Below are 24,898 nucleotides of genomic sequence, written 5' to 3' on the forward strand. Positions count from 1 at the left end.
TCAGAACTGAAAAAAGCGACATGATGCGATCGACGGGTGTACTAAACACAGCGCCCAACGCATCTGTGCAAAGCTTTATCAGATTTTCACTCTATTTTCCATTTTGCGACCGATCGTTCCTTACTTTCCGAATAACCCTCGTATACTAAAGAGCCAAAGAAACTGGTACACCTTCCTAATATCGTGTAGGGCAACACGCGAGCACGCAGAAGTCCGAAACACGACGTGGCATGGACTCGACTAATGTCTGAAGTAGTGCTGGAGGGATCTGACATCATGAATCCTGCAGGTCTGTCCATAAATCGATAAGAGTACTAGGGGCTGGAGATTTCTTCTGAACTGCACGTTGCAAGGAATCCCAGATATGTTCAATAATGTTCGGATCTGGGGACTCTGGTAACCAACGCAAGTGTTTAAACTCAGAAGAGTGTTCCTGGAGCTACTCTGTACCAATTCTGGACGTGTTGGGTGTTGCATTGTCTTGCTGGAATTGCTCAAGTCTGTCGGAATGCACAGCGGATGGAAATGATCAGACAGGATTCTTACGTATGTGTCACCTGTCAGAGGTGTATCTACATGTATCAGAGGTCCCATTTCACTCCAACTGCACACGACCCACACCATTACAGAGCTTCCACCAGCTTGAACAATTCCCTGTTGACATGCAGGGTCCACGGATTCATGAGGTTGTCTCCATACTCTTACACGTCCATTCGCTCGATAAAATTTGTAAACGAGACTCGTCCAACCAGGCAACACGTTTCTAGTCATTAACAGTCCAATGTCAGTGTTGACGGGCCCAGTTGAGGCGTAAAGCTTTGTGTCATGCAGTCATCAAGGGTACAGAAATGGTCCTTCAGCTCCGAAAGCCCATATAGATGATATTTCGTTGAATGGTTCGCACAGTAACATTTGTTGATGGCCCAGCATTGAAATCTGCAGCAATCTGCTAAAGGGTTGTACTTATGTCGTGTTGAACGGTTCTCTTCAGTCGTCGATGGTCCCGTTCTTGCAAGATCTTTTTCTGGTTGCAGCGATGTCGGAGATTTAATGTTTTACCGGATTCCTGATATTCACGGTACACCCGTGAATGCCCGTACGGGAAAAATCCCTACTTCATCGCTACCTCGGAGATCTGTGTCTTATCCATCGCGCGCCGACTGTAACACCCTGCTCAAACTCACTTAAATCTGATAACCTGCCATTGTAGCAGCAGTAACAGATCTAACAACTGTGCCAGATACTTGTTGCGTTATATAGGCGTTGCCGACCACAGGGCCGTATTCTGCCTGTTTGCATATCTCTGTATTTGAATATGCATGCCTATACCAGTTTCTTTGGCACTTCACTGTAGAAGTGAAACGTGTTATTATCCACATCAGAAGGCAACTAAATTTGTGATAACATTTATGAAGAACTTTCTGGTTAATAATAAATATGTAACACGATGAATCAACATGAAGAATTCCGAATCTAGTAAAAGTGTAAACTTGTGAGACGTGGGTCATGGTAATCAGAAAAGAGATTTAAATAATATTTTTAAAATAATTTTCTCCAAGTATAAATATATACACTATTGGCAATTAAAATTGCTACACCACGAAGATGACGTGCTACAGACGCGAAATTTAACCAACAGGAAGAAGATGCTATGATATGCAAGTGATTAGCTGTTCAGAGCATTCACACAAGGTTGGCGCCGGTGGCGACACCTACAACGTGCTGACATGAGGAAAGTTTCCAACCGATTTCTCATACACAACAGCAGTTGGCCGGCGTTGCCTGTTGAAACGTTGTTGTGATGCCTCGTTTAAGGAGGAGAAATGTGTACCATCACGTTACCGACTTTGATAAAGGTCGGACTGTAGCCTATCGCGATTGCGGTTTATCGTTGGTCGAGTTCCAATGACTGTTAGCAGATTATGGAGTCGGTGGGTTCAGGAGGGTAATACGGAACACCGAGCTGGATCCCAACGGCCTCGTAACACTAGCAGTCGAGATGACAGGCATGTTATCCGCATGGCTGTAACGGATCGTGCAGCTACGTCTCGATCCCTGAATCAACAGATGGGGACGTTTGCAAGACAACAACCATCTGCACGAACAGTTCGACGACGTTTGCAGCAGCAAGGACTATCAGCTCGGAGACCGTGGCTGCGGTTACTCTTGACCGCTGCATCAGAGACACGAGCGCCTGCGATGGTGTACTCAACCACGAACCTGGGTGCACGAATGGCAAAACGTCATTTTTTCGGATGAATCCAGGTTCTGTTCACAGCATTATGTTGGTCGCAACCGTGTTTGGCGACATCGTGGTGAACGCACATTGTAAGCGTGTATTCGTCATCGCCATACTGGCGTATCACCCGGCGTGATGGTATGGGGTGCCAGTGGTTACACGTCTCGGACACCTCTTGTTCGCAATGACGGCACTTTGAACTATGGAATTTACGTTTCAGATGTGTTACGACCCGTGGCTCTACCCTTCATTCGATCCCGGCGAAACCCTACATTTCAGCAGGATAATGCACGGCCGCATGTTGCAGGTCCTGTACGGGCCTTTCTGGATACAGAAAATGTTCGACTGCTGCCCTGGCCAGCACATTCTGCAGATCTCTCACCAACTGAAAAGTCTGGTCAATGGTGGTCGAGCAACTGGCTCGTCACAATATGCGATTCACTACTCTTGATGAACTGTGGTATCGTGTTGAAGCTGCATGGGGAGCTGTACCTGTACACACCATCCAAGCTCTGTCTGACTCAATGCCCACGCGTATCAAGGTCGTTACTCTGGCCAGAGGTGGTTGTTCTGATCTATGCACACAAATTGCATGAAAATGTAATCATATGTCAGTTCTAGTATAATATATTTGTCCAATTAATACCCGTTTATCATCTGCATTTCTTTTTGGTGTAGCAATTTTAATGGCCAGTAGTGTAGTTTATAGTAAAGGCGACGACACTCAAGACTAAAGAAAACACACAGCTAACTAACAGTATAAAGAGATCACATTCCAGCTTACAATAGTAACACCAACGACTGTAGAAAGGTTTCGTTCTTTCATATAATTGCTTTTAGGTCCATGTAATGGTTTTTAGGTCCATACAGCCATGAACATACAGTTTTTAGTCTTTAGTACACAATTTCTAAAATTTATTAGTATGTTTATTAGGTTGTTTAAGAAGGCTGGATGCAACATTTTTGCTGAACTACATGGAGAGCTATAACTGCGCTATTCGAAAAGTAAAGTCCAATAGGTCCCAAAATGGAAACGATAGTGAAAAATCCGACGAAACTTTGGACAGATGTGTTGGGCAGTGTCTCTAGTACACCTGTTGATGGCGTCATGTCGCTCTTTTCGGTTCTGAGCACACAGTGAGCACATAACGAGGACTAGAAAATAACGTCTCCCGCCAAGTATGGGTGCCTGCAGCGAGGTATCGCCTGATTTCATGCAACCCCGCATAACATACCTCTCACGCATTTCTTTCTTCAGAATTCTCAACCGCACACTGCAGTGGCAATGAGGACACCCTTGAAACGTTTTAGATGGGAGCATTTGATTACCCATCACACAGCGCCGACTTGGATCCCTCTGACATTGATATCTGTTCGTATCAACCGCTGGCTACAAAGACAACATTTTGGCACAGATGACGAACTTCCAGCCAGAGTAGAGAAAGGGGGGAAAGGACAGGTGGCTGCCTTCTAAGACGAGGGTACTGGAAAGTTGGTAGAAAGCTACGACAGATTTCTAAGTCGGATCGGAAACTATGTAGAGAAGTAGTAGGAAAGTGTAGCAAACTGTTGCAAATACAGTTTTGACTTTCATTGTGGTTTCCATTTCGCAAGCGATCGGATTTTACTTTCCAAATAGCCCTCTCAGTTTGAGCGAAGATTCAGAATTATACGTTATCTGATAATTTGCTTTGTCAGTTAAGAAAAGTAAGAGAGTCAATAGAGATAAAATCATGAAGTTAAGTTACAAACTGCTTGGCTAGATAACACTACTCAACTACACTACTGGCCATTAAAATTGCTACACCAAGAAGAAATCCAGATGATAAACGGGTATTCATTGGACGAATATATTATACTAGAACTGACAGGTGAGTACATTTTCACGCCATTTTGGTGCATAGATCCTAAAAAAATCAGTGCCCAGAACAACCACCTCTGGCCGTAATAACGGACTTGATGCGCATGGGCATTGAATCAAACAGAGCTTGGATGGCATGTACAGGTACAGCTGCCCATGCAGCTTCAACACGATACCACAGTTCATCAAGAGTAGTCACTGGCGTATTGCGACGAGCCAGTTGCTCGGCCACCATTGACCAGACGTTTTCAATTACTGAGAGGTCTGGAGAATGTGCTGGCGAGGGCAAATAGTTCAAATGGCTCTGAGCACTATGCGACTTAACTTCTGAGGTCATCAGTCGCCTAGTACTTAGAACTAATTAAACCTAACTAACCAAAAGGACATCACACACATCCATGCCCGAGACAGGATTCGAACCTGCGACCGTAGCGGTCGCTCGGTTCCAGACTGTAGCGCCTAGAACCGCACGGCCACACCGGCCGGCGGGCGAGGGCAGCAGTCGAACATTTTCTATATCCAGAAAGGCCCGTACAGGACCTGCAACATGCGGCCGTGCATTATTCTGCTGAAATGTAGGGTTTAACAGGAATCGAATGAAGGATAGAGCCACGTCTCGTAACACATCTGAAACGTAACGTCCACTGTTCAAAGTGCCGTCAATGCGAACAAGAGGTGACCGAGACGTGTAACCAATGGCACCCCATACCATCACGCCGGGCGATACTCCAGTATGGCGATGACGAATACACGCTTACAATGTGCGTTCACCGCGATGTCGCCAAACACGGTTGCGACCATCATGATGCTGTGAACAGAACCTGGATTCATCCAAAAAAATGACGTTTTGCCATTCGTGCACCCAGATTCGTCGTTGAGTACAACATCGCAGGCGCTCGTGTCTGATGCAGCGTCAAGGGTAACCGCAGCCATGGTCTCCTTGTTGATAGTCCATGCTGCTGCAAACGTCGTCGAACTGTTCGTGCAGATGGTTGTTGTCTTGCAAACGTCCCCATCTGTTGACTCAGGGATCAAGACGTGGCTGCACGATCCGTTACAGCCATGCGGGTAAGGTGCCTCTAATGTAGACTGCTAGTGATATGAGGCCGTTGGGATCCAGCACGGCGTTCCGTATTACCGTCCTGAAGCCACCGATTCCATATTCTGCTAACAGTCATTGGATCTCGACCAACGCGAACAGCAATGTCGCGATACGATAAACCGCAATCGCGATAGGCTACAATCCGACCTTTATCAAAGTCGGAAACGTGATACTACGCATTTCTCCTCCTTACACGAGGCATCACAACAACGTTTCACCAGGCAACGCCGGTCAACTGCTGTTTGTGTATCAGAATTCGGTTGGAAACTTTCTTCATGTCAGCAGGTTGTAGGTATCGCCACCGGCGCCAACCTTGTGTGAATGCTCTGAAAAGCTAATCATTTGCATATCACAGCATCTTCTTCCTGTAGGTTAAATTTCGCGTCTGCAGCACGTCATCTTCGTGGTGTAGCAATGTTAATGGCCAGTAGTATACGAAAATAGCCCACTCTTACGACTTTCCGCCTGTTCCATAGCTAGATAACGATACCCAACTATGAAAACGTTTCGAGCCAAGAAATAGCCCATTTGTATTTGCTCCCGACAGCTGCATTAAAGAATTACCATAAAATGACAGATAGGCTCTTGCTTTGACATGTAATTTATTTTTTTTTGTACGTTTTCAGATTGGAGGTAGTTTTGCTTTTGGAGTTGTCACACACGCTGAATGAGAAAATTGCAGCGTTTTCCAGCTTCTTGTTGGTTACAAGCATTATTACTGTCGCTGTGACTGTGGGTTTCACACATCTCTGACAGAATTAGTGTCATCAGCTGACCTTCTTCTCCATGAACTTTAATTCCTATTAAAAATCTCTCTTTTGTTTCCTTTACTACTTGATCAATGTACAGGATGAAGAACAATGGGTATGTGATGAAACCATGCTTTACTTACTTCTCAACTGTTGCTTCCTTTTCATGTTCTTTGACTACTAGACGAACAGTCTCATTTCTGTAAAAATTGGCGTTTGCTATATTCTTTTGGATAACAATATTTCTGCCGTCGTTTGTCACTAGCATTGAATGTACACAGTAAGAGAAAGAAAAGAAACGAAGCACCACAAAGGAATTATCAGAATGGGACGGAAATCGGTAGATGTGCAGACCGACAATTGATTACAATTTCAGAGAAATTGGATGATTATTTCAAGAGAAAGAGCTGCAAAAATTGAGCAAGCCTGTAACGCGTTGGTCTACCTTTGTCTCTTATGCTAACAGTTTTTCAGCTTGGCATTGACTTCCAAAATTTTTGGATGTTCTGCCGAGGGATATCGTGCCAAATTCTGTCCAGCTGGTCCATTAGATAGTCGAAATCCCAAGCTGGGTGGAGGGCTCTGCTCGGAATGCCCCAAATGTTCTCAATTGGGAGACATCCAGCGACTTGCTGGTCAATGAGGGGTTTTTGCAAGTACGAAGACAGTCAGGAGATACTCTCGCCCTGTGCCGGCGGGCATTATCTTGCTGAAATGCACGAGCAGGGTGGCTTGCCACGAAGGGCAATAAAACGCGGCGTAGAATATCTTCGACGTATCGCTGTGCTGCAAGGGTGCCGTAGATGACAAGCAAAGGGGGCCTTCTATAAAAAGAAATTTAGACTATCACCACTTGTTGTTGGCGGTATGGTGGGCGACAGTCAGAACCGCGGCTGCGTCTCCAACCGCGTCCTCAACCTGCAATCATTGAATACAGTACGGTTGTTTCCCGTGATGAGTCGTGTTTTGAACTGGGCTCCAATCATCAGCGGAGACGTGTCTGGAAATGCCCCAGACAGATGTGGAATACTAACCTGACTGTTGCCCGCCATATCGCCCGACAGTCTGGAGCGATGCTCTGGGGGTACCATTTCCTTTCATAGCAGGACCCCTTTGGTTGTCATTTGCGGCACCCTTATAGCACAGCCATAAGCTGAGAATACTCTACGTCCCGTTCTTCTTGTTTTTTATGGCAAGCCATCCTGGTGTTACATTTGAGCAAGATAATGCCCGCAAATACAGGGCGGGTGTTTCTACTGATAGTCTCTGTGCTTACCAATCACTAACTTCGTAAGCAATGTCACTCGATCTCTACCCAATAGAGAAAATTTGGAGCATTAAGAGCGGAGCCCTCCAACCATCTCGGGATTTTTACGATCTAACGCGTCAATTGGACAGAAGTCAGCGCGATATTCCTCAGGAGGACATCCAAAAACTCTATCAATCAATGTCAAGCCGCACAAGAGCCACAGGTGGAGCAACACGTTAGTGACTTGCTCAACATTTGAAGGTTTCTCTCTAACAAACCATCCAATTTTTCTGCAATTATAATGATTTGTTTCTCTGTACATGTACGGCATATACACACATCAGAAAAACGTTTTGCATCACCCCGGTTCCAAGAACTCCTGAAGATAGACGTTGACTGTGGATATTGTATCACAGACACAGTACCTTTGGCTGTTCAGAGATGTCACTAAACCCGCCCACGGTTGTAAACAACGATGCACGAGCAGCGCGTATTACACGGAGGGGGTCCGAGAGAAGACCAGTTCCAATCATTCCATCAAGAAGGAGGTACACAGCTCGTGTTGTCTATAGTTCAACCATTCCTTGACGGTCAATACCGCGGTCGATCGCGTCCGCATTGTTACTTTGTGCCAGGAAGGGTTCTCAACAAGGGAAGTGTCCAGGCGTCTCGGAGTGAACCAAAGTGATGTTATTCTGACACGGAGGAGATACAGAGAGACAGGAACTGTCGATGACATGCCTCGCTTAGGCTACCCAAGTGCTGCTACTGCAGCGGATGACCGCTACCTACGGATTATGGCTCGGAGGAAGCCTGACAGCAACGCCGCCATGCTGAATAATACTTTTCGTGCAGCCACAGGACGTCGTGTTACGACTCAATTGTGCGCAGTAGGCTCCATGATGCGCAACTTCACTCCCTACGTCCATGGCGAGATCCATCTCTGCAACCACGACACCATGTAGTGCGAACAGATGGGCCCAACAACATGCCGAATGGACCGCTCAGGATTGGCATCACGTTCTCTTCACCGATGAGTGTCGTGTATGCATTCAACCAGACAATCGTCGGGGACGTGTCTGGAGGCAACCTGGTCAGGCTGAACGCCTTAGACACACTGTCCAGCGAGTGCAGCAAGGTGGAGGTTCCCTGATGATTTGGTGTGGCATTATGTGGAACCGAGGTACGCCGTTGGTGGTCATGGAAGGCGCCATAACGGCTGTACGATACGTGAATGTCATCCTCCGACTGATAGAGCAACCATATCGGCAGCATATTGGCGAGGAATTCGTCTTCATGGAGAACAATTCGTGCCCCCATCGTGCACATCTTGTGAATGACTTCCTTCAGGATAACGACGTCACTCGACTAGAGTGGCCGGCATGTTCTCCAGACATGAACCCTATCGAACATTCCTGGGATAACCGAGACTCGAACTCGGGACCTTTGCCTTTCGCTGGCAAGTGCTCTACCAACTGAGCTACCAAAGCACGACTCACGCCCCGTCCTCACAGCTTCACTTCTGCCAGCACCTCGTCTCCTACCTCTTTCTGCGAGAGCTTCTGTAAAGTTTGGAAGGTAGCAGATGAGGTACTGGCAGAAGTGAAGCTATGAGGACGGGGCGTGAGTCGTGCTTGGGTACCTCAGTTGGTAGAGCACGTGCCCGCGAAAGGCAAAGGTCCCGAGTTCGAGTCTCGGTACGGCACGCAGTTTTAATCTGCCAGGAAGTTTCATATCAGCGCACACTCCGCTGCAGAGTGAAAAACTGATTCTGATTCCTGGGATAGATTGAAAAGGGGATTTTTATGGACGACGTGACCCACGAGGGATCTACGCCGAATCACCGTTGAGGAGTGGGGCAATCTGGACCAATAGTGCCTTGATGAACTTGTTGATAGTATTCCACGACGAATACAGGCATGCCAACGCGAGAGGACGTGCAACTTGTTATTAGAAGTACCGGTTTGTAGAGCAATCTGGATCACCACGTCTGAAGGTCTCACTGTATGGTGGTGGAAGATGCAATGTGTGGTTTTCATGAGCGATATGGGTGTCATGTGATGTCCTTAGGTTGGTTAGCTTTAAGTAGTTCTAAGTTCTAGGGGACTGATGATCATAGATGTTACGTCACATAGTGCTAAGAGCCATTTGATCCATGAGCAATAAATTCCAATTTTCTGTACAGGGTCTGGAACTCTCTGAACCGAGGTGATGGAAAACTTTTTTCATGTGTGTACACAGATTTAAATCCCATTCGGGTAATTCCTTTGTGGTGGGTTGTTTTTCTTTTTGTCATTGACTCTACGCCTGATTGCTAAAATAAGCCTAGTGAGGAGCGAATAGTGAGCGGATGTGAGGTAAGTTGTAAGTGAGCAGAAATTGAATGTTATGTTAAATGAGAATGTTGATGAAAATAACCGGAGACAGAGAGCCAGCTGACCTCCGAGCCTGAGTTCTGCTGCCGCCTGCGCGCTGTCGTCATCGCCCCGGGCAACACACTGGTAGACGCCGCGGTGTGCGCGGGTAGCCGCGGCGAGGTGCAGCACCAGCGGCGACAGCAGCCGAACTCGTCCGGCAGGGATGGGCTCTGCGTTGTGCAGCCACTCCACGCTGCCCATCGGCGACCCCGACACTGTGCAGTTGAACATCGCCGCTTCTCCAGAGTTCACCACCTGCCGACAACGGCGTACTGACAGTCTCAGGAGGAAAGCAAAACAGGTAGTGTAAATGGCACATTCTCTAGCGGTGGCGGAATTTATTAAACAATTAATAATTAGGATGATTAAAAGATAGAAGGCCTCTGAGATCGTAAACAAAGCAGAAAATTGAATTTTCTAATGAATAAGTTATGCTACCATTTTTATGGTGCGGATGCAGACAAGAGACACTACAAGGAGCCTTCAATTTTTTTCTGAGAGAAGGTTGGTTTTGTTCATGATTCCAGTACACCATATTATTTGACACTCTTTCGGCTACAAAACTCCATTTTTCAACACAATCTCAGTTCAGTGCGACGGCCTTACTGGGGAGGCCCTTATGCCCACATTGTAGTGTCCTGCGGTCGACAGGAAAGAACTAATGGTCAATTTGAACACACTTTATTATAATTAAAGAAAAACGCCTTCTCGGCGTACACTGTGTTTTAAACACAAGAACAAATAGAGAGACACTGCAAATCTTGTGGTGGCAAACCAGATAAGGAAACAAGACAATGGAAGGAAATACTGACCAAAATATGCTCTACCAGTTACAAAATACAACGTGCTACTGCAATGCTATGGCGGGTGTATACAATGCTAGAGCCGGCGTAAGTACTGCCAGGAGCTGTCCCTAGTGGTAGTTAACACTGACAGCGTAATTTTCTTTCTTTATTGTATTTCGATTCCCCCCCAGGGGGAGGGGGGCGGTGGGGGGGGGGGAGGACTGGCAGCGGCGTAATACGCCGCTCTGCAGCCTACAGATAATGTTAAAAAACACAATGAAGAGATGGAACAATAAAAAGAGGTGATAAAACAATGACTGTTTAAAATTGGTACATGGTGAAAGAGTTGTGAAGAAAACATAAAAAACAAAGGGGTGAGTGATGCTGATTAACAACACTTAGGAAAGAGACAGGCACAATTAAAAAACAGTCTGACTTATTTTCGCAGCACTTTAAAAAGGGGACACGCAACACTGAACACTCACGGAAAACACTGCACTATAGAGTATGAAGGTATATGGGTATGGGAGGGGGGGGGGAGGACATGGACAGATGATGGAGGGGTAGAGGGGGAGGGAGGAAAAGCAAAAAAAGGGGGGAACCGATGGACAGGGCACAGAGAAAGGGGGGAGAGTATGGAGTCAAGGAGTGGGTATGCGGAGAAAAAACAAGATGGAAGGAGGGGAGAGGGAGACTGGGGAAAAGAGACAGAGGGAGGGAGGGAGGGGGTGAGGATCATAGTTGATAGGATTAAATGGAGGGAGATAGGACATCATCCGGGAGGGGGATTTGATGGATGCCACCTCGGGAAAGAAGATGAAGGGTGTAGAGATGGAGGGTAGGAGGGACGCAGCGGTGAAGGCGCGGCAGCGGGTGGGGGTCGGAGAGGAGAGGAGCAGCCAGGGGATGAGGAGGATGAAGTTGGCGGGAGGTGTAGAGGATGCGGACACGTTCGAGGAATAGGAGCAGATGGGCAAAAGGAATCAATTCATAGAGGATCTGCATGGGGGACGGGAGGCATATACGGAAGGTGAGGCACAGTGGATGGCGTTAGTGGATCTGGAAGGACTTACAGAATTTGGGGGGGAGGGAGGGGGGCAGATTTCCAGGCAGGACTGGCATAACAGAGGATGGAACGATATAAGGATTTGTAGGTGTCGAGGATGGTAGAGGGGTTCAACCCCCATGTCTGGGCCGGCTGCTGTGGCCGATTGGTTCTAGACGCTTCAGTCCAGAACCACGTGGCTGCTACAGTCGCAGGTTCGAATCCTGCCTCAGGTATGGATGTGTGTGATGTCTTTAAGTTGACCTCAGATGTTAAGTCTCATAGTGCTTAGAGCCATTTGAACCATTTGAACTCCATGTCCGGCCAGAGAGGTGTTTATGGAGAAGGAGGCTGTTGTGGGCTTTGGATTGAATAGATTGGAGATGAGGGCTGCAGGTGAGTTGACGGTCAATGGTGAGTCCAAGGTAGGTGAGGGTGGGGGAGAGGCGGACAGGACGAGCGCGCTGGTCTGTCTGTCTTGGCGTACTTATTAAGCCGAGTTGGCAAAGTGCTACATGAGGCATATGAGTTCCGATTGGTGAAACACTGTCACATGTTGTCTGGCGAAGTAGTACCGTGTTTATTCGGAAAGCCTGTTATTGTTTATATCTGCTGGTGATGTTTCTCTCTGCGCTCCTGAAGCGAGGTCGGCAGCCCATCTTGCTTGTCGGTTGTGCGGGCCCTCTAACAGATAAGGGGCCGCTACGACACACACACACACACACATGGTACCGCTCTGCTGGTCGACGTCGGAGGCAATGTTTGCTGCATCAGTAACCCACCATCCACTTACTGCTTCATGTGGGGTGCATCCTTCATTGGACCAAACAGCTAGAGGCTGGAAGGTGCGGGATCCAGACTGTAGTGGAGATGAGGAAGAACAGACCAATGAAATTTTGTAAGTCCCTCTCGGGTGCACAGACTTGTGTGACACCTTGCATTGTCATGGAGAAGTAGAAGTTTGTTTGCGTTTTGTGATGACGAACATGCTGAAGTCGTTCCTTCAACTTCTGAGGGTAGCACAATACACTTAACAGTTGATTGTTGTAGTATGAGGGAGGACATCAAACAGAATACCCTCCTCAGATTCCCAGAAATCCGTCGCCATGACTTTACTGGCTGAGGGCGCGCCTTTGAACTTTTTCTTCGGAGGAGAGGATAAGTTTTTTGTTTCCAGTTCTGAATGATGAACCCATGTTTCATGTTCGACAAAAAATCGTCACGACAGTCATCTTCATAACGTGCAAACAACTCCGCACATATGGTCCTTCGTTGCTGTTTATGGTCTTCTATTGGGTGGCGAGGAACCCACGGGGGACACGCCTTTGAGTACCCAAAGTGGTGGACGAGTGAGTCAGCACCACCAGCGGAAACATCCAATTGTGCAGTGAGATGTTTGATTCTGATCCGTCGATTACCTCGAATGACAATCTACGCACGTTCCAACATTGCAGGAGTCACAGCTGTGTGCGGCAGGCCGGCACTCGGGAGATCTGACAGGTGTGCGCAACCTTGCTGGGATGGTACTGACGCCTCGCACAAAGTCTCACCGTGCTTTTATTCATTGCAAGTCTCCGTAGATATTCTGCAGTCGCCAATGAATATATGTGACGCTCTGGGTTTTCGCCAAAAGGAACTCAACGAGAACTCTCTGCTTGAAACATAGACGCCACTTTGAAGGCCACGTATAGCGCCGCCACCTATAGGAACTTCATGATACTATAGGGGCTGAAGCAGGAGTATTCCACAATGTCCCATAAAAAATTCTTCATTTTTTCAACCGAAATTTTCCGAGAAAAAAATTTTTGCCTTATGTATTGAACACCTCTGGTGAAAGCTGGTGTTAATATATTGAAAGTCGTTCGATAAATGTCAGTTTTGACGTTATTCATTCCTCTACGATTTCTGTGTCGTGAGTTTGTTGCTATGACATTCTGGGCTCTGGACATCGATTGCTTGGCGTACTACGGTCTTTGACTGGTAAAATGAAGGCAGTTCTGTTGGGCAACACTTTAGACACAGTGTGTATAGATCAGAGGCCTGTGCGGGCTGAGAGGCGGTTTAAAGGGTCCCTTTCAATGGAGAACAAAGCATTGTCGTCTCAACTCTTCCTCGTGCTGTATTGTTAGTCCGCTGGTTTCTGTTTCCACTTGCTACGGACGACTGATGTCGCAGCTGGCTTATGGATTCTGAGTGTTTGTACTGAAGCTACTATTTGGTGGCTATTCTCATGAATCTTAAGGAAATACAACGCATCCACGAAGGAAGTGAGTTTCAAGGCGCTTGTTCAGCCGATTCTTGAGTATTGTCCATCAATACGGGACCCTCACAGGTAGGACTGGTAGAAAAGATAGAGAAGCTCCAACGAAGAGTCGCGCGTTAAGTCACTCAATCGTTTAGTAGGCGCAAGTCACAAGATAGGTTTTGTGCATCATGGAGCGATTTACTATTGCAATTTCTAGTGTACTTTCCGGCAAGACTCGGGCAATATATTACTTCCTCTCACATAAATCTCGTGAAATGATCACCATGAGAAAATTCGGGAAATTTGAACCAGTATGGAGGCTTATTGACAATTATGCTTCCCACGTGCCATTCACGAGCGGAAGGAGAATGGGGGGGGGGGGGGGCGTTTGATCAGTTAGTGGTACCAGAAGTACCCCCGCCGCACACCGTTAGGTAGCTTTGGGAGTATGATACAGATGTTACCAGCTACGAGAATTATGGTTAGGTTGCGGCATCCATTTGCAGCTTGGAGGAAAATATTTTGTGTGCAGGGTTTTCAGGTCTGCGGCTTCACTCGTGTACAGACTGAGCTTCGGTTTAGTAAAATTTTTCTGGGTTTGTGACCACATTGTCAATATATACAGCTACCGACGTTTCGGTCCCTTTTGAAAGTGACCTCCTTCAGGGTCACCGAAACGTCGGTAGTTTTACATACATCTACATCTACATCTACATCTATACTCCGCGAGCCACCTTACGGTGTGTGGTGGAGGGTACTTATTGTACCACTATCTGATCCCCCCTTCCCTGTTCCATTCACGAATTGTGCGTGGGAAGAACGACTGCTTGTAAGTCTCCGTATTTGCTCTAATTTCTCGGATCTTTTCGTTGTGATCATTACGCGAGATATATGTGGGCGGTAGTAATATGTTGCCCATCTCTTCCCGGAATGTGCTCTCTCGTAATTTCGATAATAAACCTCTCCGTATTGCGTAACGCCTTTCTTGAAGTGTCCGCCACTGGAGCTTGTTCAGCATCTCCGTAACGCTCTCGCGCTGACTAAATGTCCCCATGACGAATCGCGCTACTTTTCGCTGGATCATGTCTATCTCTTCTATTAATCCAACCTGGTAAGGGTCCCATACTGATGAGCAATACTCAAGAATCGGACGAACAAGCGTTTTGTAAGCTACTTCTTTCGTCGATGAGTCACATTTTCTTAGAATTCTTCCTATGAATCTCAACCTGGCGCCTGCTTTTCCCACTATTTGTTTCATGTGATCATTCCACTTCAGATCGCTCCGGATAGTAACTCCTAAGTATTTTACGGTCGTTACCGCTTCCAATGATTTACCACCTATGGCATAATCGTACTGGAATGGATTTCTGCCCCTATGTATGCGCATTATATTACATTTATCTACGTTTAGGGAAAGCTGCCAGCTGTCGCACCATGCATTAATCCTCTGCAGGTCCTCCTGGAGTACGTACGAGTCTTCTGATGTTGCTACTTTCTTGTAGACAACCGTGTCATCTGCAAATAGCCTCACGGAGCTACCGATGTTGTCAACTAAGTCATTTATGTATATTGTAAACAATAAAGGTCCTATCACGCTTCCCTGCGGTACTCCCGAAATTACCTCTACATCTGCAGATTTTGAACCGTTAAGAATGACATGTTGTGTTCTTTCTTCTAGGAAATCCTGAATCCAATCACAAACCTGGTCCGATATTCCGTAAGCTCGTATTTTTTTCACTAAACGTAAGTGCGGAACCGTATCAAATGCCTTCCTGAAGTCCAGGAATACGGCATCAATCTGCTCGCCAGTGTCTACGGCACTGTGAATTTCTTGGGCAAATAGGGCGAGCTGAGTTTCACATGATCTCTGTTTGCGGAATCCATGTTGGTTATGATGAAGGAGATTTGTATTATCTAAGAACGTCATAATACGAGAACACAAAACATGTTCCATTATTCTACAACAGATTGACGTAAGCGAAATAGGCCTATAATTATTCGCATCTGATTTATGACCCTTCTTGAAAATGGGAACGACCTGCGCTTTCTTCCAGTCGCTAGGTACTTTACGTTCTTCCAGCGATCTACGATAAATTGCTGATAGAAAGGGGGCAAGTTCTTTAGCATAATCACTGTAGAATCTTAAGGGTATCTCGTCTGGTCCGGATGCTTTTCCGCTACTAAGTGATAGCAGTTGTTTTTCAATTCCGATATCGTTTATTTCAATATTTTCCATTTTGGCGTCCGTGCGACGGCTGAAGTCAGGGACCGTGTTACGATTTTCCGCAGTGAAACAGTTTCGGAACACTGAATTCAGTATTTCTGCCTTTCTTCGGTCGTCCTCTGTTTCGGTGCCATCGTGGTCAACGAGTGACTGAATAGGGGATTTAGATCCGCTTACCGATTTTACATATGACCAAAACTTTTTAGGGTTCTTGTTTAGATTGTTTGCCAATGTTTTATGTTCGAATTCGTTGAATGCTTCTCTCATTGCTCTCTTTACGCTCTTTTTCGCTTCGTTCAGCTTTTCCTTATCAGCTATGATTCGACTACTCTTAAACCTATGATGAAGCTTTCTTTGTTTCCGTAGTACCTTTCGTACATGATTGTTATACCACGGTGGATCTTTCCCCTCGCTTTGGACCTTAGTCGGTACGAACTTATCTAAGGCGTACTGGACGATGTTTCTGAATTTTTTCCATTTTTGTTCCACATCCTCTTCCTCAGAAATGAACGTTTGATGGTGGTCACTCAGATATTCTGCGATTTGTGCCCTATCACTCTTGTTAAGCAAATATATTTCCCTTCCTTTCTTGGCATTTCTTATTACACTTGTAGTCATTGATGCAACCACTGACTTATGATCACTGATACCCTCTTCTACATTCACGGAGTCGAAAAGTTCCGGTCTATTTGTTGCTATGAGGTCAAAACCTTAGCTTCACGAGTTGGTTCTCTAACGTATTGACAATGCGGTCACAAATCCAGAAGAATTTTTTTGAATGTGACAATGGCCGCTGAAGACTACGTTTACAATGAACTTCCGTTGTTCAAAAGGTTTCACTTATTCATTCGTGAGGTTAGCCTACTGGCTTCGTCACATTCGCACTAATTTAAATCTGTTCAGAATGTCGTAATGTGCATAGAGCTTTTCTTTTGTTCACTTTTTCACTTTTCACAGGACAAGTGTAATCTATAATAGTTGTTATTGCTTTCGAATGGAGAATTATTAATCAGGAAATTCCTCAAAACATCTACAGTATATTTTCGTCCTCCAGTCACTTGCGGAAACCATTCTAAATTTGGACTGGGTACTAGCTTTTGTATTTATTCTTTAGTCTAAAATCGATGTACGCAAGAAACTTACTGCAAATTCTGCCTTAAATAGAAATTTTAGTGAATGCAAAAGCAAATGCTATCGGAAGAAACATTTTGAATTCCTTGTATGCCTTTACAGATCGCAAGGTAAGCAGTGCTGGCGAGGCTTCGAGACAGCGTGGTGTTTCCATTTTGTGCACGACGGTACTGTTGTAGTCCATGTTCTGTGGACCCACGTTAAGGTTTCGTTGTGGGGTTACATCCTCGTCACGTCTGGTTTGCCTATAACGAAGATCACGAATACACTCATGAACCACGTCAACTACGCAGAACGTGCCGCTATCCGGAATACCAAGGACCAGATACAGCTGTTGTGGGTCAGCTTACCCCATAACAGGATACTACGGCTCTATGAGAACAGTAGGCTTATTCTTTGTAAATTTGACTCGATTTTGTAACCACTGAAACAAGATCGCACAGCCTCTCAACCAACGGAGTTTAATTTCGTTTCTTCTACTCCCCCCCCCCCCACCCCCATGCCCCTCCTTGCAGATGCTACTATGTATACGTCTGGCAGTGTACATCCCTTTGTGTACAACAGCTTGAATAACAGTAAAGAAGGACTCACGGTTTGTTGTGTTGAGTTGGGTAACGCGTGAGTACTCATAAACTACACTCCTGGAAATGGAAAAAAGAACACATTGACACCGGTGTGTCAGACCCACCATACTTGCTCCGGACACTGCGAGAGGGCTGTACAAGCAATGATCACACGCACGGCACGGCGGACACACCAGGAACCGCGGTGTTGGCCGTCGAATGGCGCTAGCTGCGCAGCATTTGTGCACCGCCGCCGTCAGTGTCAGCCAGTTTGCCGTGGCATACGGAGCTCCATCGCAGTCTTTAACACTGGTAGCATGCCGCGACAGCGTGGACGTGAACCGTATGTGCAGTTGACGGACTTTGAGCGAGGGCGTATAGTGGGCATGCGGGAGGCCGGGTGGACGTACCGCCGAATTGCTCAACACGTGGGGCGTGAGGTCTCCACAGTACATCGATGTTGTCGCCAGTGGTCGGCGGAAGGTGCACGTGCCCGTCGACCTGGGACCGGACCGCAGCGACGCACGGATGCACGCCAAGACCGTAGGATCCTACGCAGTGCCGTAGGGGACCGCACCGGCACATTCCAGCAAATTAGGGACACTGTTGCTCCTGGGGTATCGGCGAGGACCATTCGCAACCGTCTCCATGAAGCTGGGCTACGGACCCGCACACCGTTAGGCCGTCTTCCGCTCACGCCCCAACATCGTGCAGCCCGCCTCCAGTGGTGTCGCGACAGGCGTGAATGGAGGGACGAATGGAGACGTGTCGTCTTCAGCGATGAGAGTCGCTTCTGCCTTGGTGCCAATGATGGTCGCATGCGTGTTTGGCGCCGTGCAGGTGAGCGCCACAATCAGGACTGCATACGACCGAGGCACACAGGGCCAACACCCGGCATCATGGTGTGGGGAGCGATCTCGTACACTGGCCGTACACCACTGGTGATCGTCGAGGGGACACTGAATAGTGCACGGTACATCCAAACCGTCATCGAACCCATCGTTCTACCATTCCTAGACCGGCAAGGGAACTTGCTGTTCCAACAGGACAATGCACGTCCGCATGTATCCCGTGCCACCCAACGTACTCTAGAAGGTGTAAGTCAACTACCCTGGCCAGCAAGATCTCCGGATCTGTCCCCCATTGAGCATGTTTGGGACTGGATGAAGCGTCGTCTCACGCGGTCTGCACGTCCAGCACGAACGCTGGTCCAACTGAGGCGCCAGGTGGAAATGGCATGGCAAGCCGTTCCACAGGCCTACATCCAGCATCTCTACGATCGTCTCCATGGGAGAATAGCAGGCTGCATTGCTGCGAAAGGTGGATATACACTGTACTAGTGCCGACATTGTGCATGCTCTGTTGCCTGTGTCTATGTGCCTGTGGTTCTGTCAGTGTGATCATGTGATGTATCTGACCCCAGGAATGTGTCAATAAAGTTTCCCCTTCCTGGGACAATGAATTCACGGTGTTCTTATTTCAATTTCCAGGAGCGTATATCAATTGAGAAATGATATGACTTAACACGTTGACCGCCGCACTCTTAGTGACGGACGTTTCACCGCCAGGCCAGGCACATGGCATTAGGTATGATCCCTGCTGTGGCCAGCGGCGGCCACAGGGCAGTCAGTGTGGTAGTTTCAGGGAAGTGTTTTGGATGATATCCACCATACGACATCAAAGCTGACCCTTCCAAAAGTCCTCACCAGCAGGTGCGGCGTGACGTGTACGGCGAGCGGCGCGGTGACCTGCAGCGAGGCGTGCACCCGCTGATCCCCGAAGGCGTTGTTGACTCGGCACTCCCACCTGCCGGCGTCCTCCGGCCGCGCCCCCAGGATGTGCAGCGCCTCCTGCGACGCCCACACGCGCCCAGAAGAAGCCACCGGCGTCCCGGACTCGTACCACCACCTGCAACAAGTGCCAGGGCGGCCTGGTTACTCACCGCCAGAGACTCACCATTGTACCAGTTATTGTACACTCATCTGTACAACAACATCTTGTGATCTCTATAAATGAAACGTAATGTCCTGACTCAGGACTGACTCACTCATAAGGGCCAAGCCCAAACCGCTTAGAAACTTCAAATTCTGAGAGGGTTCAGATAGCTCTGAACACTATGGGACTTAACATCTGAGGTCATCAGTCCCCTAGAACTTAGAACTACATAAACTTAACCAACCTAAGGACATCACACACATCCATGTCCGAGGCAGGATTCGAACCTGCGATCGCAGCAGTCACGCGGCTCCGGACTGAAGCGCCTAGAACAGCTCGGCCACCGCGGGCGGCCTTCTGAGAAGGTTTGGATCTTATATTGTAGGCGTCAACCCTAAGGGGGTGAAATAGTGGATGAAGTGTTTCTTTCTTTTAATGTCACTATTAAGGCAAGTTTGAAGTTAGACCTACGAAAATTGGTATTTGCTTTCTCAATCAGAAATAAAGAATACTTTTCAGGATTTTTGAAAATTTAACCCTATGCAGGTGAAACAGTGGGTGACAGCTTTTGTTGAAAATGTATCATTATTGAAGACCGACTCAAGTATTAAAGTATTTTTAAAGCTACATCTTTGAACATTGGTATTTGATCTCTCGATTACAAATAAAAAACTACGTTTACCAGTGTTTTTGGAAACTGGACTCCTAAGGGGATGAAATGGGGGATGAGATGTTTTTATGAAAATGTTTTATTGCGAAAGCATTTCAAAGCTGAATATGCTGTTGTTGTGGTCTTCAGTCCTAAGACTGGTTTGATGCAGCTCTCCATGCTACTCTATCCTGTGCAAGCTTCTTCATCTCCCATACCTACTGCAACCTACAACTTTCTGAATCTGCTTAGTGTATTCATCTCTTGGTCTCCCTCTACGATTTTTACCCTCCGCGCTGCCCTCCAGTACTAAATTAGGGATCCCTTGATGCCTCAGGACATGCCCTACCAACCGATCCCTTCTTCTGGTCAAGTTGTGCCACAAACTTCTCTTCTCCCCAATTCTATTCAATGCCTCCTCATTGGTTATGTGATCTACCCATCTAATCTTCAGCATTCTTCTGTAGCACCACATTTCGAAAGCTTCTCTTCTTGTCTAAACTATTTATCGTCCATGTTTCACTTCCATACATGGCTACACTCCATACAAATACTTTCAGAAACGACTTCCTGACATTTAAATCTATACTCGATGTTAAAGCTGCATGCCCTCGCGAAAAATTACGGCTGTAGTTTCCCCTTGCTTTCAGCCGTTCGCAGTACCAGCACAGCAAGGCCGTTTTGGTTAGTGTTACAAGGCCATAGCAGTCAATCATCCAGGCTGTTGCCCCTGCAACTACTGAAAAGGCTGTTGCCCCTCTTCAGGAACCACACGTTTGTCAGGCCTCTCAACAGATACCCCTCCGTCGTGGTTGCACCTACGCGTATCATTGAGGGACGCAAGCCTCCCTACCAACGGCAAGGTCCATGGTTCATGAAAATTTAATTGTTGCTTCTCAGTTACAAATAAAAAAATATGTGTTTCACTATTTTTGGAAATTCAGCCCCTGTAGAGATGAAGCGGGGGATGAAAGTTTTTACGGAAGTATTTCATTGTGCAAGCATTTTTGAAGCTAAATCTATGGCAATTTATGTTTGCTTCTCTGCTAAAAATAAAATATACGCATGTCACAGTTTATGGAAATTCAGCTCCTAAGGGGGTGAAATGGGGTCAGACTTATTGACTGACTCATCATCTCCCAGCCCAAACCGCTAAAGATAGAATCTTGAAGTTTGGAGATGGTGTTGGTCTTATACTGTAGGCATCATTTAAGAAGGGAGTGTCCGAAATTACACTCCTAAAGGGGTGAAATAGAGGATGAAAGGGTTTTTGAAAGTATGTCACTATTAAGGGAATTCTGAAGCTAGAACTACGGAAACAGGTATCTGGTTTCTCAGTCAGAAAGTAAAAAAATACGTGTTTCCGCTCTTTTGGAAATTGAACCAGTGCAATAGCGGGTGAAAGTTTTTTTGAAAATATGTAATTACTGAAGAAGATTAAAGAATTATTAAGGCTACATCTATGACAAGTGGTTTCTGACTCCTCGGTTATAAATAAAAAAATACTTGTTCAAGTGTTTCTGGAAATTCAACCCCTGAGGGAGTGCAAAAGAGGATGAAAATTTTTAAGAAAATACTTCGTTACATTAAAAAATTTAGAGCTATATTTATGATAATTGGTATCTCACTTCTCAGTTAACAATGAAGAAATATTTGTTAGGGGATGAAAGTTGCCATGGAAATATCTCCACACGAACGCAAGAGGCATGATTAACAAAAAGTTTGGACTCCACATACCAGAATCGCTTTTTGGTCAGAAGTGCTTTCGGAGAAGATCATGCTTGTATGGCCTTAATTAGCGGAAAAGCTTAGAAGGTGTTGAAATTTGTGAATTACATAAAAATTCGATTAAATAAAAATAAAGAAAACTCTGCAGGCCATATAGTCTTTTCGAGCGAAACAGCGGGCGCTAAGCTAGTCGGTAATATATTCAGTTAAAAGGTGATAAATATTTGTTTGCTTCTACATCTACACCTACATACAGACTCTGCTAATCACAGTATGATGCACTGCGGGAAGTATCTTCTACCAATGCTGGTCATTCCCTTTTGTGTTCCATTCATAAAAGAAGCAAGAGTAAAAGGACTGTTTTTGTGTTTCTATAGGGGCTCTGATTTTCTCGGTCCTTACGCGAGATGTATATTGGTGTCAGTACGGTCGTTCTGCAGTCTGTCTCCTGTGCCGGTTCTCTAAACTATCTCAAAGGTCCCGAGTTCGAGTCTAGGTCCGGCACACAGTTTTAATCTGCCAGCGCACACTCCGCTGCAGAGTGAAAACTTCATTCTGGAAATATCTCAATAGCGTTTCGCACAAAGGACGTCTTTTTCCCTCCAGAGATTTGCGTATGAGTTCACAAAGCGTTTCCGCAACACTCCCGATCGATCTTACCAGTAACATACCTAGCAGCACGCCTCTGAACTGCTTGGATATTTTTCTTTAAGCCGATACGGTGGGGATCCCAAACACTCCAGCAGTACTCAAGAAAACGTGTAGAAATGTTCCGTACACGGTCTCTTTACATGTGAGTTACACTTTCTTAGAGTTCACCCAATAAACCGAAGGGTGACCAGTCTCCTTCACTACATGCTCCTTCCCCTTCATTTCGGTTTTTAGCGTTACGCACAAATACTGATTGCATGACTACGTCCAGCAGCACACGAGTAATGCTGAATTCTAACGTTACGAGATTATCAAATAAAATAATAAAATAGAATACTTAAGATATTACTGCGTAAAATTTGTGCAGATATCATATTTTACGCAGTATTCACATTATGTGATATTACGATATTAATAACATTCACACATCAGTCAGTTCTGCTAAGAAATTCGTCAATGGAATAGAAGGAATTCGCCACCAACAAATCCTTTAGACTCTTCTCAAATTGCACTTTATTATTAGTTAAATTTTTTATGGCTGCTGGCATATAACTGAAAATGTGTGTTGCTGAATAGTGGACAACTGTCTGAACCAAAGTAACTGCCTTTAAATCTATGTGAAAGTTGATCTTATTTCTTGTACTGACTCCACGAACTGAGCTGCTGGTTTGAAGAAAATGATATATTTTTAATGACAAATTTCTTACGGGATGAATATATCGGGAAGGAGCAGGTAGTATCCCCAGTTGCTTAAACAGCCCTCTGCAGGATGTTCTTGAGTTACCACCAAAGGCCATCCTGTATCCTCCTACAGTCTCTCAAAGATGACATTTCCCCGTACACTAGAGCGTCACCTGCAATAGTAGACGTTGCTCAGTCTATCTGTCAGATCGTTATGTGTACAGAGGACAACAGTGGTCCTGTTACTCCTGGAAGTCTTGACGATACCTTTGCCTCTGATGAGCACTCGCCGTCCAAGACAACGTACCGTATTCTGTTACTTATGGACCCTGCTGTACTTCCATATCTGAGAACCAAATCCGTATGCCTGGACCTACGCTAACGGTCAGGAGCGTGGCACTATGTCAAACGTTTTCCGAAAATCTAGGAATGTGGAATCTACCTGCTGCTCCCCGTCCGTGGTTCGCAGGATATTGTGAGAGAAAAAAGGTAATCTGTGTTACACACGAGTGATGCTTCCTAAATACGTTCTGTGGACAGAAGTTTTTCTGTCTCAAGGAAATTTGTTACATTCGAACTCAGAATGTGATCAAGATTTCTACAGCCAACCGATGTTAAGAAAATGGGTCTGCAATATTGCGGGTCTGTTCTTTATCCGTCTTATATACGGGACTCAACTGCGGTTTGCAGTCCGGGGTGGACGAGCTGTTCTAGGCGCTACAGTCTGGAACCGCGCTACCGCTACGGTCGCAGGTTCGAATCCTACCTCGGGCATGAATGTGTGTGATGGCCTTAGGTTAGTTAGGTTTAAGTAGTTCTAAGTTCTAGGGGACTGATGACCTCAAACGTTAAGTCCCATAGTGCTCAGAGCCATTTGAACCAATCACCTGCGGTTTTCTCCAACACCGTGGGACTTTTCCCTGGGCGAGATGTTCACGATAAATGTAAGTAAGAAAACAATGCCGAAGGGTATTCTGATTGATTTCATGTGACCCGCCATGATTTCCTCTCGTGTACCTGTCTTTATCTCAGATTAGCACTGCAATCATCTTTCATTATTTGTATTCTATATTCCATTCTCTGTCATTCACTACAACATCCGCTCGCTACAGCTCCCTCTGGTACCGTGGAAGCTATTCCGTGATGCCATAACACTTATCTGATCATTATGGGCGTTTTTTCCCATCACTGTGAACGTTTCGTTCCTACAGAGGATATTTTCATCTGGTTTTGATCAATACTACCTCCTGTAGAAATACGTGATAGGCAATGAGAAAAAATAGTGACCGAAATATAAATGAAGATGAATTTAGTGGCACTATTTGTTACATAAATACGCTACTGGCCTTTAAAATTGCTACACCACGAAGATGACGTGCTACAGACGCGAAATTTAGCCAACAGGAAGAAGATGCTGTGATATGCAAATGATTAGCTTTTCAGAGCATTCACATAAGGTTGGCGCCGGTGGCAATGCCTACAACATGCTGACATGAGGAAAGTTTCCAACCGATTTCTCATACACAAACAGCAGTTGACCGGCGTTGCCTGGTGAAACGTTGTTGTGATGCCTCGTGTAAGGAGGAGGAATGCGTACCATCACGTTTCCGACTTTGATAAAGCTCGGATTGTAGCCTATCGCGA

At 46.1% G+C, this 24,898-nt stretch overlaps 1 protein-coding gene across 1 annotated transcript in view; it reads right to left on the reverse strand.

Annotated features, from left to right (window-relative positions):
• The window catches only part of LOC126456813 (Down syndrome cell adhesion molecule-like protein Dscam2), a 389,296-nt gene that overhangs the window by 270,221 nt on the left and 94,177 nt on the right, over positions 1–24,898 (reverse strand). Inside the window, exons 5-6 of the mRNA XM_050092611.1 lie at positions 19,317–19,518; positions 9,641–9,872 (exon numbers count right to left, since the gene is read on the reverse strand). Coding sequence (XP_049948568.1) covers positions 9,641–9,872; positions 19,317–19,518 — 434 coding nt within the window. The remainder of the gene's footprint in view (positions 1–9,640; positions 9,873–19,316; positions 19,519–24,898) is intronic.

Source organism: Schistocerca serialis, chromosome 1, assembly GCF_023864345.2.
Source record: "Schistocerca serialis cubense isolate TAMUIC-IGC-003099 chromosome 1, iqSchSeri2.2, whole genome shotgun sequence".
Classification (NCBI taxonomy): Eukaryota; Metazoa; Arthropoda; class Insecta; order Orthoptera; family Acrididae; genus Schistocerca; species Schistocerca serialis.